This window comes from Zootoca vivipara, chromosome 10, assembly GCF_963506605.1.
Source record: "Zootoca vivipara chromosome 10, rZooViv1.1, whole genome shotgun sequence".
NCBI lineage: Eukaryota > Metazoa > Chordata > Lepidosauria > Squamata > Lacertidae > Zootoca > Zootoca vivipara.
In genome coordinates this window covers 51,946,628-51,966,266 of record NC_083285.1, presented here as the reverse complement: position 1 = coordinate 51,966,266, position 19,639 = coordinate 51,946,628, and the positions used below count along the sequence as shown (strand labels likewise).

General features: G+C 46.5%; 1 protein-coding gene across 1 annotated transcript in view; it reads right to left on the bottom strand.

Moving 5' to 3' along the window:
• Positions 1 to 19,639, bottom strand: part of DGKI (diacylglycerol kinase iota) — a 246,116-nt gene that overhangs the window by 29,317 nt on the left and 197,160 nt on the right. The window contains exons 28-29 of the mRNA XM_060279941.1: positions 17,487 to 17,612; positions 3,717 to 3,742 (exon numbers count right to left, since the gene is read on the bottom strand). Coding sequence (XP_060135924.1) covers positions 3,717 to 3,742; positions 17,487 to 17,612 — 152 coding nt within the window. The remainder of the gene's footprint in view (positions 1 to 3,716; positions 3,743 to 17,486; positions 17,613 to 19,639) is intronic.

Below are 19,639 nucleotides of genomic sequence, written 5' to 3'. Positions count from 1 at the left end.
TGTTTATAACCCACTTTTCTTCCATTATGCAAGGCAAGGCAACATACTTGTGATTCCCTGGCACTTTCCCATTCTGGTGCTGACCAGACTCAGACCTGCTCAGCTTCAGGAGAGCAGTGGCCTCATGTGCTAATGCTTTCGAGAGACATCTCGCTAGCTACTATTGGAAACAAAATGCTAGACTAGCCTTTGGTCTGAAAATGGGTGTTCTTACATTCTTGGACACGTGTTGCCTAAGCAGCAATGCTTTGCTCCTGTCTGCCATACCCCCAGCAGGGATCTGGGGAGCCATGAACCCCAAAAGCACAACTACTCCATAAGCCAAGAGAGAGCCTCAGCTTGCTGGGACTACCATGTAAGAACACAGGAAGATGCCATTCCCTGAATGACACTATAGGTCCACCTAGCTGAGGGTTCTTCACAGTGACTGGCTTGCCAGGGTTTCTGATAGAAGTCTCTCCCATCCTACCTGGAGATGCTGGGGATTGACCTAGGACCCTCTGCATGCTCTGAGCTATGACCTCTGAGCTATGACCAGTGCCAGATTTAGGGTGGCGTGAGCGGTTCTGCTATGCAGGGTGCCCAGGGCCGGTGCTAGGGTTTTTTGCACCCTAGGTGAGATCACCTTCTGGCGCCCCCACCCCACCCCCCCAAAAAATTAAAAAATAAAAATAATAAATAAAAATAGAAAATAGAAAAATAGAAAATAGAAAAAATAAAAATAGAAAATAGAAAAAATAAAAAATAAAAATAATAAATAGAAAAATAAAAATAGAAAAAATAAAAATAGAAAATAGAAAAAATAAAAATAAAAAATAGAAAAAATCAAAAGTAGAAAAATAAAAATAAAATAAAAAACAGTTGAGAGGCGCGAGGAGGTGGTCCCAGGCTCCCGCTCCCGCGCGCCTCCGGAGCTTTGCGCGGGAGCACGGGGCTGGGGCCACCTCACTGCGCCTGTCAGCTGTAGCCTGTAGAGTGGCTTCAGGCCGCTCTCCGGAGGCACGCGTGCGCCTCAGGATAGCGGCCTGAAGCCGCTCTACAGCTGACAGGCGGAGGAGGTGGCCTCAGGCTCGCGCTCCCTCCCGTGCGCCTCCAGGTCAGCTGTAGAGCGGCTTCAGCCACTCTCTGGAGCCCAGCTCTGGAGAGCGGCCTGAAGCCGCTCAGCACCGGTGGGCGGCGGGCAGGCTGGCCAGCGCCCCCTAAATTCTGGCGCTCTAGGCAGGTGCCTAGGTCGCCTGAATGGATGCACCGGCCCTGAGGGTGCCGAGCTGCAGGGGTGCAAAATTGAGAAGATCCATAATTGAGGTGATCCATTGAGGAACGCCAAATGTTGACCTCACACGGGGAACCACATCACGAAAGATTACCCAAGTCTGCCCCTGCTATGACCTTTCCCCAAGGAGAAGGGAACGCAATGAGCGATGGCAGAAACAAATCTTTTGTATTTCTTGACTGCCCCCGTGACAGCACGTCATCACTAAGCCTGAGAAAACACAAACCAGGGAGCACATCAGGCTGCTTCAGGCTAGTATAGCGAGGAACCAGGGAGCATCATCCCCAAAGATTATCCAGGACACAGGGTTTGACCTTGGAGTACAGAGGAGGCAGCAAAATGCTTTGCCCATGCAAGTCTGTGGCTTTGCTGGAGGGGACAGCTGGGGAAACACATAGGACTGCTGCAACCAGCCCCCATTTGCCAAGTGAAGCCATCACTGCGGCACTGGGGCAAAGCCTAGGCAGAGCTAAGTTCCAAGGCGATTCCTCTCCTGGTGGATGACAGACAGTATTTACAAGCATCGGAACTAAATGTTCTGACCCTGCTGCATCATAAAAGGCTCTCGCCTGTAACCATTCTTCTACCCTGTAATACATTTCTCAATCAGCTATTTCACTGTCATTAAACAGAAGCTTTTAATGTCCTTGGTATGATAGGTGAAGAGTGCTTGCGGCTTTGATTCTTCATTTCAAAGTAAGCTCATAAATGCTTTTATGGTTCTGGAGTGGTTAGGGATATTGATCAAACTATAGACCTGGTCCCCCGTCACAGAGGCACAGGTGGTAAATGGAACATGAGAGGAGTTTGTGCAAAGGAGGGAAACAAGGAAGGCAGAAAGGAAAGGGAGATGGTAGGGGCAGATACTGGAGATTAAAGCCAAGAAGATCCATAAGGAAGCACTTCATATGCTGCCTGACACTCAATTAATAGATAAAATGACAGAGTAATACGATAATGTAAGGAAAACCTATAAACCCGGCTAATAAATCACTGCCCATTGACAAATAGCATGATACTGGTACCCGGGACAGCCTATTAAAATGTAATGTTTCCCCTGAAGCATGGGAATAAGAGGCGATGGAGTCAGGTTTTGGCAAGGATCAAATGCAACATAATAAACATATCACTCAGCCGCGGCCCGACGGGAGGGAATAGCATATGCTCTCTTGACATTGTGAAATGACATTTCAAAGGCTGGAAGGAAAGAGAACTTTTTTGCTCAGAAACTGGGCCGCAGCTCATCAAGGACTTCTCCTGTGCAAGACCCATTGAAATGAACACATTCCCGCCTGTGCAGTATCAGTTATGATTTCCCATCTTATTAGCGGACCTGGGGTTGCAACAGGAGGAAACCATACAGAAAGTCCCAGGGTCAGCTAAAGCAGGATGGAGAGCCTATGGTCCTCCAGGTGTTGCTGACTCCAACTGCCATCATCTCTGACCATGCTGGCGGGGATGAGGACGATGGAAGACAGGTTCCCCCACCCTTGTGTTAAAGGGTCCAAGACAGCAGGACAAAAACAAACATGGGAATCTTGGGAATCTACTGTTTGTTGGAACAGGCAGTCATGAGTTATTCAAGCCAATGGGTGTGTCCTTGTTCCATTCCCAAGACCCAAACATCTATCTTTATTTGCCCAGTATTTCAGTGAGAATGAGCCGAGAGGCAACCTGTTTTTTAATTTTAACTGCATCCAATGCTGCCATTCCATTTGCACCAGAGATATAGGTATCCAGGGAAAAACTTACTGCTTTTTTCCCTCTTGCCTGCAGCTCCCCATACACCCTCAAAATCTGCTCCAGAGAGGAGACAATGAAGTCTCACTGCATGAGCAGAGTAAAGTCCAGACATAGGTAAAGTCCTATGTCTTTTGCACCTGGTTCTGGTTTGTAGAGACACTGGGCATTTACTAAACAAACCAAATGAGAGCCAGTGTGGTGCAGTGGTTAAGAGTCGTAGACTCGTAATCTGGGGAACCAGGTTCACGTCTCCGCTCCTCCACATGCAGCTGCTGGGTGACCTTGGGCTAGTCACACTTCTTTGAAGTCTCTCAGCCCCACTCACCTCACAGAGTGTTTGTTGTGGGAGAGGAAGGGAAAGGAGAATGTTAGCCGCTTTGAAACTCCTTAGGGTAGTGATAAAGCGGGATATCAAATCCAAACTCTTCTTCTTCAAATAGATCTTAGACACCTGAAGCATGCTCATCCCTGCCTTACAAGGCATTGTGTGGATTAGCGGAAATCACTTTTGAATTCCTGGGTAGACAAATGCCAAATATTATTCTCACCCAACTTTCCCCACTCAGACCGAGGGCTAGCAGTGGTGAAGAATCTAGATCACTTCTCATCCAATTAACCTGAGCAAAATTCGTATTTATCGAGCTGAGTTTGCAATACGACAATTAACAACAACACACAAACAAATAAAATAGATTCTCACCTTGATCTTCTGAAGAAACTGGAGACCTGGAAATAAACCAACAAAGACCCATCAGTCTTTTTTTGGTAAGATGAAAAGGCAACAAATAAAATTCAGTGCACTTTCAGGGATTTCTGCAGCAGCACTTGGTAAAGCAGAGTTTGGCTGATGCTAAATACTTCTACAGGTTATGTTATGTTCAGCTCCTAACAATTGCTGAAATTCAGATCCCGCTTCATCCCATCTTTGCATCAGCATGAGTCTCATGAAACATCCACCTAGTTCTGCATTACTGTGTTGGAGAAAGGAGAACTTTACTATTGTTATTTGAAAATATAAGGAGAAGAATGAAGGGTGCCTCGTAAACAGGAACAGCTGGAGGGATAAACTTCTGCCATCTCTCTTCCCCTGGGTCTTCCCCCTGCCCCCCAATAATGAGCCTGGTTGCTGCTCTCTAAGACCTGCCCTGAGATCTCTGCCTCCCAAGGAACAAGCTATTGCCACCCATTATCTCAACCTCCTGTGTGCAGTCAGTTTCCATCTTCAGCAGTCTCAAGTCAGAGAAAGAAAATAACAGGGGGGAAATTGCTTCGGTGGATCAGGTCCGAGGTGAATTGATAATCAAAGGTCCATCAAAATTCAGCAGTGGCTCCACTGCTGAATGCAGAGCGAACGATCTGCGGTCAGATTTCCCAACACTTTACTTTTCTCTTCAAAGTAACTGCATCACAGACACTATCAGGGAGAAGAATGGTAGCTCAGTGGAAAAGGCAGGGGCAGGGCAGCAATAAGGGAAGCGTTGCTTAGGTGCATTGCTGGGAGTACTATATTGGCTACGACAGTGTGCCCCTGTAGCAAAGCTATACTGCCTTTCCCCAGCTAAGCAGCATTGATTATGCTGTCAGGAGGGCAACTCTGCGGCACCTGCCCCACAATGCCAGTCATGCTCCGGGAGCACATGCTTTTCCTCCTAAAGGTTTCGGGGTCAGTCCTTGGAAAATCCAGTCTAAAAGCACCAGGAAGCAGGTGATGGGAAAGACCTCTACCTGAGGTAAAAAGGTAAAGGACCCCTGGACGGTTAAGTCCAGTCAAAGGCGACTATGGGGTTGTGGTGCTCATCTTGCTTTCAGGCCAAGGGAGCTTGTGTTTGTCCGCAGACAGCTTTCTGGGTCATGTGGCCAGCATGACTAAACCGCTTCTGGTGCATTGGGACACCGTGACGGAGGCCAGGGCACATGGAAACTCTGTTTACCTTCCTGCCGCAGAGGTACCTATTTATCTACTTGCACTGGTGTACTTTTGAACTGCTAGGTTGGCAGAAGCTGGGACAAACAATGGGAGCTCACCACCGTCGTGCATATTTGAACTGCAGACCTTCTGATTGGCAAGCCCAAGAGGGATCAGTGGTTTAGATTCCTCACCCTCTTTTCTCAGTTTAATTTCCCTCCCATGAAGCTACTATTAGCTACCATTTTTCAGTGGGGAGGAATAGGTACCAAGTCAGCTGGAGACTTGTTTTTGTTCAAGCCCCACCTCTACCGTTCCTTTAGCTGTGTTCCCTGGGAGAAGCAGGCGAAGGGGGAAGCGTGTTACACAAGTGATTATCCCCACTCAAGTGCTTATGAGAACAACTTTTCCGCCAGCCCCCTACAGTTTAGTGCCGCTTGTAGCCATTCAACAGCAGAAGGGACAGCTAACCAACGGCACTTGCAATTACCGGGATCCAGAACGGAACAGCATACAATAATCCATTTTGCAGCCATAACTGAGCATTTACTTGAGCATGAGCATCCTTTTTTGTCACGCTAGCATTTCTATCACAGCAAGACAGGTAGAGGTAATTAGCTCTGCATCTGAAAAGACCAAAAGACGAGGGGGGTGGGAATCACCATGGCAAGTGCTGCTAAGGAAATTATGGGGCAAGCGGTAAGATGGGGAATATGCAAGAGAAATGATTTTGAGGAGATATGGAAATTGTTTGTAGAATTTGTACTGTTGAAACGGAAAGGGGTCAAACGGTCACAAGTAGGGTTGCCAGACTCAACAGAGGACAGGACTTCTGTGCCTTTAATTGCCCTGCTCTCTTTTGAGTCTGGAAACCTTAAAGAGAAACCAGCAGACCCTTTGTTTAATTTCCAAGCAAAGGGTCTGCTGGTTTCTCTTTAAGGTTTCCAGACTCAAAAGAGAGCAGGGCAATTAAAGGCACAAAAGTCTTGTCCTCTGTTGAGTCTGGCAACCCTAAGAGGTGTTGAAATTTTGGCAGGTTGGATAGTTACAATGGAATGGTCTCAGGGTGGGGTGGATCTTTTTATTCTCATTTCATTTATTATTATTGCTTTGTCAAAATAAAAATAATAATTATTTTTTTAAAAAATGGAGCAAGCAGGAGTCAGTAGAGAATGGTAGACGTCCTGGCTCCTTTTATTTGTTATCCCCGACCAATCCAAAGACATGACTGCCAGCTTCTTTCTAGGCTTGGTTTTGCCATATTTTGAAGGGAGAGAAAAGAGGACACATTTGTCGACTTCTATTTTTAACTCTGGATCACTATGGCGACTCTAACCCATTAAAAAAAAAGGACACGTCCTGGAAAAAGAGGACATATGGCAACCCTATGACTAGGCCCAATGCAAGGTGCTGTCAAGAGCCAAAGTCAAGCGTAGGTCAGCAATAGAAAGCACCTTGTCTGTGCAGAATGGACCTGGGGCTTTGTGCCTTCTTCCTTAAGGCCCACTGACTGAAGGCCAACCGTGAGCCAAGGGAGCTTAGCATTAAAGGAAAACTCTGTGCCAGTCAGACTATTCCTGGTGTTTTCAGTCTGCTGGAGGCTTGTTGCTTGAGGAAGGTGGCCGTGTAGGCATGCCTTTGTATGGGAAGGAAGGGATTTGCAACCTTGTGAGCTCAAGTCTATGGGATTTGAGGTTTCATGGAAATTCAACCAGCCTCCTCCAGGCACAGTCTAACAGAAATTCCGGCAACCGGGTGTATTATTCATAAAGACAAAAGCCTCCAGAGAAACGTCAAGCAGCTATTTTTACCAATAACCCTGCAACTGAAACCCTCTGCCACCCACAGCATCTGAAAGAAAAGCCTTTAAGAATCTAAAAGGCTGAACAACAATACTTCTATAGCACTGCCATGGAGTTTTATGGCCTTTCTCTTCTTTGCCACTCGAGTAATTCATTTTACACATACCCACTAACTCCTTCTGATCAGCACTTCTGCCAGTTAGCCGGCCAATAAAAAAAGAGGGGGGCTGAATGTTGTTTCTTTTTAAAAAAACAAAACATCTCTCTCTCTCTCTCTCTCTCTCTCTCTCTCTCTCTCTCTCTCTCTCTCTCTCTCTCTCTCTCGTTCCAATGAACTCACTAGTTGTTCCTCTGCAATGGGTAGAACATGAAAGCTATTTTTTAAAGGTTATATACATCCAGTCCATTAAAGAGAGACGAAAGTGGTTTGAGAGAGGTTTCATATCTGATGGTATGCAGTTCACACCCATTTTGTTTTCCCATGCGCACATTGGCTTAAAGATGTATTTTAGGGTTTTGAAACAATTCAATCCCCCCCCCAAAAAAACCCCAGCATTCCTTCTTTCAAACCACCTTCAGAAGTTCAAAAACAAATAGTAGCAGAACATCTGTCTCCAGCATAGGATAGGCGAATCTGTCAATTCTGGTTTCCCTAGTTGCGTGTGTAGACCTTTTCACCACCCCCCGAAATAAATTCAGACAAGGCTCAAATTTTAGGTATGGTTTTTGGCAGAATTTAGGCCACAACTTTATTGATTAGAATAAAGTGAGTGATTGCATAGGCTCTGGTTCGACTAGCTCCCTGCACCCTTGCAGGTAGCGCTGACCCTGGGCACCAACCATAGGTCAGCCTTGGGTGAACACCTGGGACAGTGGCAAGCAGGAGCGCTGCTGGACCTCCACCCAGATGTCCCCTGGACTCAGGCTCCGGGCACAAACCCTCACAGGGAAGACCAACCATGAGTCCGTGGATTCCTTTAACGGAATATCCAATGCATAGGGATGGCTAGGCATCCTACCACCCCTATCACCTGAACCAGAGCCTATCCGCAACCTTACAAGTTGTGACGATTTGGTACGCAGCAGGCAAAACCCAAATGGCACCAGCCAATCAGCCAAGTGGGGAAAATTCCTGCCGTGCCCCTGTCCCAACGACAGACGACACACGCCGGCATAGCAAGGTCGTGTGTGCAAGCCCTAAATATAGGGAGAGGTGGGCGGGCATTCCGATGCACTGAGCCCAAAAGAGGAAGATCAGGGACATGTGCATGGGCTTAAACAGAGGTCCCTCAATCGCTTTGAGTGGCATCCCTCTGGCCCAATTGCTCCTAGGATCGAGGGACCTCCAATAGGGTGTTGTGGCTATCCAAATGTTCCCACCCACAACACAGGGTCTGGTTGCCAGGTCACACCACAACACGTGCCCTCTTGTTAGGGGGGACCCAGTTTCTTTTCCAATCTAGGGTCCAGTTCTTCAGGATGCATTCATTTTTTTTATTTTTTATTTTTTTTAAAGGCCTCCTCTGCCTCTGACAGTCCTGACTCTTCCTAAACAGCCTCGGCCCAGTATACCCAAAGGAGCGTCTCCACCCCCATCGTTCAGCCCAGACACTGAGGTCCAGTTCCGAGGGCCTTCTGTTAGTTCCCTCCCTGTGAGAAGTGAGGTTACAGGGAACCGGGCAGAGGGCCTTCTCAGTAGTGGTGCCCGCCCTGTGAAACACCCTCCCATCAGATGTCAAGGAAATAAACAACTATCTGACTTTTAGAAGACACCTGAAGGCAACCCTGGTTAGGGAAGTTTTTAATGTTTGATGTTTTCTCGTGTTTTTATTATGGGGCTGCCCAGAGTCACCGGGGAAACCCAGCCAGATGGGTGGGGTATAAATATTATTATTATTATTCCTCTTCTCAAAGCTCTGACCCTTGCCTTGTGGGTGGCACAGAACCACACAAATTGCTGACCCCTTCCTCTAGATATTCCTCAGGTTCCCTGGCCTCCTGTACACATCCCTCGGAGTCCTGTTGGTCCCTGATGCCTGCATAGTTTCCTCCCCCAATTCCATTTTATTCTCACAGCAACTCTGTGAGGTACGCTAGGCTGAGAGACTGTGACTGGCCCAAGGTCACCCAGTATACATACAAACTATGTGTACTGTATGTATAGTATCTATAAAAGAGCCATATCCCACACTGTGCTGTGTGCTATATTTCTGCAGTATACTTCTATAACTATGAGATGCATCCAACTAAATTCCACTCAGTGCAGATCTATTGAAAAATGAATGGATGTGGGTAACGTAGGCTTGCTCATTCCAATGGGTTTACTCTGAGTAGAACTTGGTTGGCTGTATTTGAATTTCCACACAGTTATATACATATTGCTGCATCAATGTGATGATTACTTTAGGAAAGCAATAATATCGTATGTATGTATTAGATATATAGGTAAAGGTAAAGGGACCCCTGACCATTAGGTCCAGTTGTGACCGACTCTGGGGTTGCGCGCTCATCTCGCATTATTGGCCGAGGGAGCCGGCGTATAGCTTCCAGGTCATGTGGCCAGCATCACAAAGCTGCTTCTGGCAAACCAGAGCAGCACATGGAAACGCCATTTACCTTCCTTCCTATTTATCTACTTGCACTTTGATGTGCTTTCGAACTGCTAGGTTGGCAGGAGCTGGGACCGAGCAACGGGAGCTCACCCCGTCACAGGGATTCGAACCGCCGACCTTGTGATCAGCAAGCCCTAGGCTCTGTGGTTTAGCCCACAGCGCCACCTGGGTCCTTATTAGATATATAACCGTGCATAAAATATTGCACAAGAATAATTCATGTTTTAGCAGAACGAAGGGGTGGGGGGGTGGGGAATCTTGCTTCTCATCAGATTTGCCACGTTCCTGGTGGCCTAGCTCTACCAACTTCCATTGGGTTGAGGGTGAACTTCTTTAGCGAGCAGATTTCCATGGTAGGACAGGGTCCCTGCACAATATAGAATCCCGACTGTGTAACATCCAAAATTGCACAGGGAGCCTAGTCAAATTGAGCCACATAATAAGGGGTGTGGTAGGGGGGCTGCCTGTGCCACTGTGGAGTTGAGATTGCATCTTTAAAAGGAAGGGCAGCAGTTCTGGTGTTACCTCCTCCCCACTGCAGCCCGGGTTATATCCACCATTGGTTCAAGATTATTAATTTTTTTGCCACTTCTGTCCATAGCTGCCAAGTTATCCCTTTTTTAAAGGGATTTCCCCTTATGCTGAATAGGCTTCCTCGCGAGAAAAGGAAAAACTTGGCAGCTATGCTTCTGTCTGCTGCAAAGTTTCAGCCAAGTTCAGGAAGCTATTACACAAGCTGCTATCCTCGGCGTTCCACTGCCACCTAGAGGGTCTCTCTTGAAACTTAACTAACAGACAGGAAAAGAGACTCGGTGATGGAAGAAGGGATCCAAGGCTGAGAAGTGAAAAGAGTTAAGTGCAAACTAGTGGGTCCTGCAGCAAAATGTTGCAGCGTGCATAGCTCTTATTAAATATACTCCATTTCAGTCCCACTATCCCACACCCCCAGTTTTCTGTCCCAGCAGTCAGTCAGCATTCTCTTTTGTACTTCCAAGCAAGCAGGCTTGTTTTTTTCCTGCTCTGGAAGGTAGAACTTGAACCAATGGCTGCAAGAAAGGAGATTCCGACTAAACATATGGAAAAACCTTCTGACAGTAAGAGCTGTTTGACAGTGGAATAGTCTCCTTCAGGAGGTTGTGGCCTCTCCTTCCTTGGAGGTTTTTAAGCAGAGGTTGGCTGGCCACTTGTCATGGATGCTTTAGCTGAGATTCCTGCATGGCAGGGGGTGGGACTAGAAGACCTTTGGGGGTCCCTTCCAACTCTTAGATTCTATGATTCAGATACTCAAGTATGGTTGTGGTTTTCTCTTGATTTTACTGTTATATCTTTTATAAACTGCTTTGAGGTTTTTAAAAATGAAATACATACAGTAGATGGGATGCTGGAATGGATGGACCATTGGCCTGATGGAACGGGGCTCTTCTTATAGTCCCAGAAAGCTTTGAGGTTTTTTTTAAAAAAATGAAATAAAATTTATGAACTAAATAAACAAACAAATAAAATTACTTACTTCAGCCTCCCTCAACACTGGGTCCCCAGATGTTGGACCCCCAACTCCCACCATCCCCGGTTAGCATGACTAATGGTTAGGAATGATGGGAGTTGTAGTCCAGCAACATCTGGAGACCCAAGGATGAAGAAGACCAGTTGACACTGACTGACAGCAGTTTTCTGGTGTTTCAGATGGGGGGGGAATAATCCTAGTCTGAAATGGAGATGTTGGGGGGGGGAGGGTTTTAATCTGGAATCTTCTGCATGCAACGTTGATGCTATGGCCACCCCTGGGGTATCCTAGACCCGAGCCGTTTGTTTCTTTCAAAGCCAGAACTTTGAATTTTACCCCAGATCAGAGAGTTGTGAGAAGAAGCAGAACTCCACAGAGATCAGATTCCCACGGGCCTTTTCCCCCTCTTCATTATTCAGACAGAAACTCATTGCACAAATGTTTATGACCCTGAAATTTGTTCATTCTGTTCTCTCTGACCATTTCATTTGAACAGAATAATAAACAGAAAAGGGGAAAGAAAGAAAGAAAGAAAGAAAGAAAGAAAGAAAGAAAGAAAGAAAGAAAGAAAGAAAGAAAGAAAGAAAGAAGGCTTCTGAAGAAACCACCTATTCCTATCTGGTCAAGGCAACTACTCAGACCCGGATGGAGGGGAGAAAATAATTCCCATTATGGTGAGGAATGGGGAAAGCATCATATGTCTATCTTCTCTGCCAACATCAAGTTTGTATCCTAAAATGTATTCCAACATTTTTTAAAGTCTTATACTTCGCTATCAAAATGTTTTTGTTTTTTGCCTTTGCTTTAGTTGCTGGCGATATTTGAAGAGCACATAAAATCTAAATCGCAGCAAAACATTTCTGCGCCAGGGCCAGTGATGTTCTTAGCCAATCAAGCATTTGTTCTTCTTGAAATCAGTCCCAAAGAAAGGTTAGGAGCTTAGCTGTTCATTTCAGAGATGGAAGGAGGGAAGGGGAAAAGGAAAGGAATGGAGGTGGTGCTAGTCAACAGCAAGCTTGTTTGGAAGATGCCAATTTGTAAGCTGCTGGCATGTGGGTGCATTTTGTGTGTCGCTACCTGCCAGAGCAATTTGTCAGCAGGGCAAATTTCCTCCACGATGCGTCAGGTGCAGAGATGCTACAAAAACATAATTAAGAGTCTCCGTTTCCAAGATTCGGAGGAGGGGGAAAGAGCAATCTTGCTTCCACTTCAGGGAATTTGTATTATATAAAAAACATTATTCACTCAGAATAGGAATGGGAGTGGATGGCAGCAATTCAACACTTTACAGCAGGCATCCCCAAACTGCGGCCCTCCAGATGTTTTGGCCTACAACTCCCATGATCCCTAGCTAACAGGACCAGTGGTCAGAGATGATGGGAATTGTAGTCCAAAACATCTGGAGGGCCGAAGTTTGAGGATGCCTGCTTTACAGTATACCGTGGAACCTTGGTTTACGACTACCTCCGTTTACGAACACTTCGGCGAGTGAACGCTGTGAACCCAGAAGTGTTTACATCCGGGTTCTGCGACGTCGGGTGCGCAGAAGCGATCTGCGCAGCTCAGACGTGTGCAGAAGCGATCTGCGCCCGCGCAGAAGTATGCCCTCGGCGAGCGAACGTTTCCGCGGAACGGATTGTGGTTGCAAACCGAGGTACCACTGTACTGTACTCTGTATTGCCTGCATCCAGATCCCATTCATGTTTCAAATTTAGATGTTTCAAATTTAGATCGCAAGGAGCACACATGTGGCAAAACTGTCATTTCTGTTGCTCAGCAAGTCTCTTGCTAGCATATACATTTGTTCACTTTCAGTATTCATACCCAGCCTGCTAACCAAAGTTCTCATGATAGTTTGCAATATATTTAAAATACAATAAAACAGACACATGTTACTTGGGTATATTTATTATTATTATTATTATTATTATTATTTATTATTTATACCCCGCCCATCTGGCTGGGTTCCCCCGGCCACTCTGGGTGGCTTCCAACAAATACCAAAATACATTAAAATATCACCGATTAAAAACTTCCCTAAACAGGGCTGCCTTTAGGTGTTTTCTAAATGTCAGGTAGTTGTTTATCTCCTTGACATCCGATGGGAGGGCGTTCCACAGGGCAGGCACCGCTACTGAAAAGGCCCTCTGCCTGGTTCCTGTAGCTTTGCTTCTCGCAGTGAGGGAACCGCCAGAAGGCCCTCGATGCTGGATCTCAGTGTCTGGGCTGAGCAACGCCCAGGTATATAGGACTGAGGCTGTTTAGGGCGTTAAAGGTCAGCACCAACACTTTGAATTGTGCTCGGAAACGTATTGGGAGCCAATGTAGATCTCTTAGGACCGGTGTTATGTGGTCTCGGCGGCCGCTCCCAGTCACCAGTCTAGCTGTCGTTTTCTGGATTAATTGCAATTTCCAGGTCACCTTCAAAGGTAGCCCCACGTAGAGCGCATTGCAGTAGTCCAAGCGGGAGATAACTAGAACATGCACCACTCTGGAGAGACAGTCAGTGGGCAGGTAGGGACTCAGCCTGCGTACCAGATGGAGCTGATAGACAGCTGCCCTGGACACAGAGTTGACCTGTGGCTCCATGGACAGCTGTGAGTCCAAAATGACTCCCAGGTTGCACACCTGGTCCTTCAAGGGCAGTTATCCCATTCAGGACCAGGGAGTCCCCCACACCCGCCCGCCCTCCGTTCCCCAAAAACAGTACTTCTGTCTTGTCAGGATTCAACCTCGAAAATTTAAGTTTCCCCTCATTCATCTGATGTTCCAATGACCACTCTTACAGACCCTCCAAGTGTCTCTATTTTCCAGGGACATCCCTGATTTAGAGAAGCCATCCCGGGTTCTGGTTTGATCCCAGAATGTCCTGCTTTTCCCTAGGATGTCCCTAGAAATGTTGGAAGTTATGGAGTTATCCGGCCCCTGAGCCATCTGAAGGCAATTCTGCTTAGGGAAGTTTTTTTTTTTTTTTTGGTGCGTTTAATGTTTTATTATGTTATTATATATGTTGAAATCTGCCCAGAGTGATGTGTGGGGTATAAATAGTAAAATTATCATTATGGAATGGGATATACCTATTTTCATCAGATAAATGTTGGAGGGTATGCTCTTACTTACTAATTATTGACACTAGGTGGCGCTGTGGGTTAAACCACAGAGTCTAGGGCTTGCTGATCAGAAGGTCGGCGGTTCAAATCCCTGCAACGGGGTGAGCTCCTGTTGCTCGGTCCCAGCTCCTGCCAACCTAGCAGTTCGAAAGCACATCAAAGTGCAAGTAGATAAATAGGTACTGCTCCAGCGGGAAGGTAAACAGTGTTTCCATGTGCTGCTCTGGTTCGCCAGAAGCGGCTTAGTCATGCTGGCCACATGACCTGGAAGCTGTCTGCGGACAAACGCCGGTTCCCTCAGCCTATAGAGCGAGATGAACGCCGCAACCCCAGAGTCGGACACGACTGGATCTGATGGTCAGGGGCCCCTTTACCTTTTTAACCCACAAAAACAACACTGTGAGATAGGTTAGGCTGTGAGTTAATGACTCAAGGTCACCCAATGGGTATTTGAACTCTGGTCTCCCAGGTCCTGGAGAGACCCTCCCAACCCTCTAACCCAGGCTTCCTCAAATTCGGCCCTCTAAATGTTTTGAGACTACAATTCCCATCATCCCTGACCACTGGTCCTGCTAGCTTGGGATCATGGGAGTTGTAGGCCAAAAACATCTGGAGGGCTGAGTTCGAGGAAGCCTGCTCTAACCACTACACTGCCTCCTGTCTTCTCAATAGCAGGCAGCTTCGGCAGTCATATACTAAGTCCTTCACAGGCCAGGGCTTCCTGGCCAGGCTACTGCTGACACCTGTCAGAGCCACTGCCCCTGGTGGCAGATGCAGGAGATGCTGAGGGAACAAAGGTGTGAGAATCCTGCCCCAGTCATCACATATTTCCACATCACTATCATGAGGAGAGGAAAGGATGCTTAAATCAGGATTGAGGAGCCAAGAGTCTTGCATACCTTCTATTTTTCAAGTCAATTGCAGCAATCAATTTGGAATGTGTGTGTGTGTATCCCAGAATATATAAAATTTGAACACCAAATATAAATTAGAAAGACTCCCATCATGCATCATGTAAATGTGGCCTTCACAAAAGTGAATTGCAAATCTAGCTCTTGGGGAAACAAACACCTCTGAGTTTGTGCCACCTAGGGGAGAGGGAACACTTTTATCTTGTATATGTGAATAAACCATCAGCCTGTTCTAAAATTTGCCAAATAAAGAAATACATTTAAAAATCAGCTGCTGAAGAGATAGTCTGGTGCCGTGGTCAGATTCTAGATGGTCAGACTAGGGCAGGCATCCCCAAACTGTGGTCCTCCAGATGTTTTGGCCTACAACTCCCATGATCCCTAGCTAACAGGACTAGTGGCCAGGGATGATGGGAATTGTAGTCCAAAACATCTGGAGGGCTGAAGTTAGGGGATGCCTGGACTAGGGTCAGAGTTCAAATCCCCATGATCTTCTCAACCTGGAAACTTAAAAGGGGTGTTCTGCATATTTCTTTTATTTATAAGCTATTTAAACAGTTTGCATGCTGCCAAAATGCAATCATCTCTACATGGTGTACAAAGAAGCACAATGCAGAGAGGTGAATGCGGATGCCAATCTGAGCTCCCCGAAGGAAAGGTGGGGTGGAAATGAAATTGCGCTAAAAGTTACAAATAAAAATTGTGCCGATGTTGTGATGCAAGACAAACAGAAGGAAAGGGAGTGTTGAGGGAAGGAAAGGGAGCGTTGTGCAAATTGCCTTCATGCTATGTGCTTCATTCTTCTGCCTCCACGTTATAATTCTGAACCAGGGGGCTAAGAATGTACATGGGCAAAAGGGGGGGGGGATGCAAGAAAAGCTGGGACCATCTTAAGAACCATCACTAGCTGTTCTTCCCAGAGTGCACTCCTGTCTTCCTTGTCCGTTACAAAAACTGCCATGGATGAGACTACAATTATTCAAGTTGTTCTGGAATGCTGCTAAGGGTCAGGGAATGGATTCTCCTTCTCCCGCCCCCCCCTTTTTGTCTTCCCTTCAGACAAGCTTCACTTATGGCCTCCAGCTAGAATTTGAAAGTGTTGCTGTTTAGATTTATAGCTCAGGCATTCCAGAGGCCCCCAGCCCAGGGTCTTGGAGTTGTGATCTGCTCTGCCCATGTGATCCAAGAAAGGTCAGGACAGCCTGGTGAGTGTTTCAAAAATAAATTTCCAAGATACACAGAGAGCACCATAAAGACCGGACATGGCCAATTCAAGCAGATCTAAAATGCTTCTGGTCACAAGTGTGTGTTGTGTGGTGTGTGTGTGTGTGTGTGTGTGTGTGTGTGTGTGTGTGCATATAGTCTTGGTTTTCGAACAGAGTGCATTCCAGAAGTCCGTTTGACTTCCAAACAATTCAGAAACCAAGGTGTGGCTTCCAATTGGCTGCAGGAGCATCCTGCAGCCAATTGGAAGCCACGCCGGACGTTCAGCTTCTGAGGCAAAGTTCACAAACCGGAAGACCTACTTCTGGGTTTGCGGCGTTTGAGTTCCAAGTTGTTCATGAACTAAGCTGTTCGAAAACCAAGGTACGGCTATATGTGTATATGCATTCTCCCAAAGATGTCCCGCAAGGCAGTGGATAGAGATTATTCCTCAGGGTTTACTCCCGAAGCCTTTATCCCAATTGAGTATAGCCGCAAAGCAGTGGGGGGGTTAACATCAAAGCTTCCCTTCTCCTAGGTGGGATACCTTCCCAGATTTGATGAGCCCCATCTGTCCCTCATTTCCCTCTGCAGCATGTGCAGAAATCGCCTTCCAGACCATTGAACCCATCATTGGTCTCATCCGCAAAGTCCCTAACTCACTGAGGGTTTAAGACCCATCGGCTACCCTCGCCTGGTTTAGCCACCCAGTCAAACTGTTTCCTCAGATGTGGCCGCTGTCACATGCTAAGAGCCACAGGTGAGATCTGAGTGTAGGGTGGGGACCAAAGGGGGGGCATGTCCCCCACCAGAGGTACTGCCCCTCACCTAACATGCCATACATACACCATTGGTCTGACTCAATATATAAAGCGGCTTCGTACATTCTCTTCTTCCTCGTTCAAATGTTTTAACATTCCCTAGACCAGGGGTGGCCAATTCACAAGAGACTGCGATCTACTTACAGAGTTAAAAACTGGCAGTGATCTAGGGGTTCAGGTCAAAGTTGTTGAGCTTTTTTAGGGAGGGGGAAAGCCCCATTTTTAAGGGTGCAGGGGCCCATTTTTAAGGGTGCATGAGTTGTTGTTTTTTAGGGGAGCCAAAGTTGTTGAGCTTCTTTGGGGGGAGCCAGTGATCTACCAGTGATCTACCACAGACATCCAGTGATCTACTTGTAGATCAGGATCTACCTGTTGGATGTGCCTGCCCTAGACTTTGCGGTTCAGATTTGCCCTGGCTTAGTTTGAATCAAGGGTGCACGCAAAAGAAAGATGAAAAAGTATGAGGAAGACTGACAGAAAGCAGAGAATGCAGAGCACATCAGAACAGTGTATCGAAAACGCATTGTAAAAGAGCAGGTAAAATTGCCTTTGGTGATGGTAGCAATGCAGCATCAAGCAGAGAAATGCAGAGGGCTCTTACAGCAGCATGTGCGTCTTGCTGGCCTCCTTTTGTTTCTCAGGTACCTCGTAGTGCGGGGACATCTTCCCCAGGCCGCTGTCGCTCAGCATGCGCTTTCGAACAGCAGGATTCCACCGATCTGATATTCTGAGAAAAAGATTTCCAAATGGAAAACACCATTATTCTCAGATGGGAGTTTTTGCTTTATTTTTGGGTGGGGGTGGGGTGGGGAGCGGGGTGGGGGTAGTGCTGCTTGGTTCACCTTTCCAAATGTGAACTTACTTAATTAGCACTTCAGGAACCCCCACGCAAACTGAAACACAGCTAAATTCATGCTCCTCCAAATGTTGAAGTTCTGTGCTCATGCCAAAAATAATGCATATAGGGGGTGTATTAGTGCACACAAATCAGTAAATTGAATGCAAAAATACATAAATTAGGTAAGTTTTCTAACAGGGTTGCAAGCCAACCTTGGAAAATTGGGCATAGCTGCCAAGTCTCCCGTATTCCCCGGGAAACCCCCGTTTTTCCAGCTGTTCCCAGCCGAAAAAACTGTTTTTCCCCCGGTTTATTCTGGCGCGGTGGCCATTTTGGAACTGGGTGGAGCATGCTCAGAAGTGACTTTTGATGCTTCTTTGCCCAGTTCCAAAATGGCTGCAGCGCGACTTCTGGTGTGGTGGCCATTTTGGAACAGGGCAGAGCAGCATCAAAAGTAGCTTCTGAGCATGCTCCGCCCAGTTCCAAAATGGCGGCAGTGCTACTTCCGGTCTGCTACTTCCGGTCCAGTCCCTTATTTCTCAGGCCAGAACTTGGCAGCTATGATATTGGGGGAAATTTACATGCTGACTTTTTAATGAACTGCTTTGAGGGTTGGTTTTTTTGTTTTTTTGTTTGTTTTGTTTTGTTTTTACAATCAAGCAGCAATTGCAAACTGCAGCAGATATGGGGGAAACAGAAGACTGAGAAAATTTCACTCCCACCTCTAAAGTGGGTACATATTTTTCCCCACCCTCCCCCTCTCCAGAAGATAGCTCAGGAGCTTGTTGCTTCCAAAGGGAGAGGATGAGGGGATCACATGCTGAGACAGCAAAGTGAGGGCAGATGGGTTTCATAAGCCAATTCCTCCTCTTTCCTGGCTTGCAAGCTTCCTCTTTTCCTGTGTGCAATGTGGGCATTAGCAAATCACCTGTTGAAGGAACTGAGCAGGAATTTTTATTTTGGGGTGGGTGTGGGTGTGCAGCCTGATTGGCCCAGGAACCCGCCTGCCTTTTGCCTGCTTCACATTGTTCCGTTTATTCAGCATTCCTGCAGCATGAAGCATGGACAGGGAAGGAAAGAATGGGTGAAGAGATAATGAGGGAAATGAGGCGTTATTGGGAGAGGACACCCTTTGGAGATCTGTTTGGGGTGAAATGGAGGCATCCTTGAGGCCTGGCATGTGCACATTAAGTGGTTGCTCAGCACCCTGGCAAGGAGGGTGTTTACTGCTCCACATCCTTTGCTGGGGAGCTCGAACCCATGCCCAGGAAGGCTTGTGAGATGTTTCCCTACAAGAATGAGTTAAACCCTCACCTGCCTGTACTTCTTGAATTTAGTTGAAGGTGGGTTAATTGGGTTGAAGTTGGTTTGCTGTTTCTCCAACCTGTTCTATTTCGAATAAATATAACTCTAATTCCAGTACTGTCTCTGAGGCTCCTTTGCAGGTGTGGGGGCAAACTGAAACGGGACTGATTCATCCATATTACTATTCCCAGAAGAGGGTCATTCCATGGCTTGCTTCTCTGCAGAGTTGATTATTCACAACTCTTCTCATACTCTTGCATGTTTCCTTGACCATTATTTTCACCTATCAATCTTACAAGGTTGCAAGAGAGCTTTTCTGCCGAACTCCTGATACTCCTGCCATCTGGGTTGCCACTCATGGGCTATTTCAGACACAACCCTGATGAAATGCAATTAAGATTTGTTCTGACAATACACAACACTCTTAATTTTAAAATAGATAAGACAGATGTTTCATTGTACCGTCTTCCTTTTTTTCTGAACTGTGACCGTTACTGGTGAAGAAACCTCTAAGCAAAATAAACAAATAAATTCCCAGGATGCCTTTAGGAAAGTAGCACCAATCAAACAGGTTCTAAATTCTTTGAAGCAGTTTGCATAAAATTGCATAA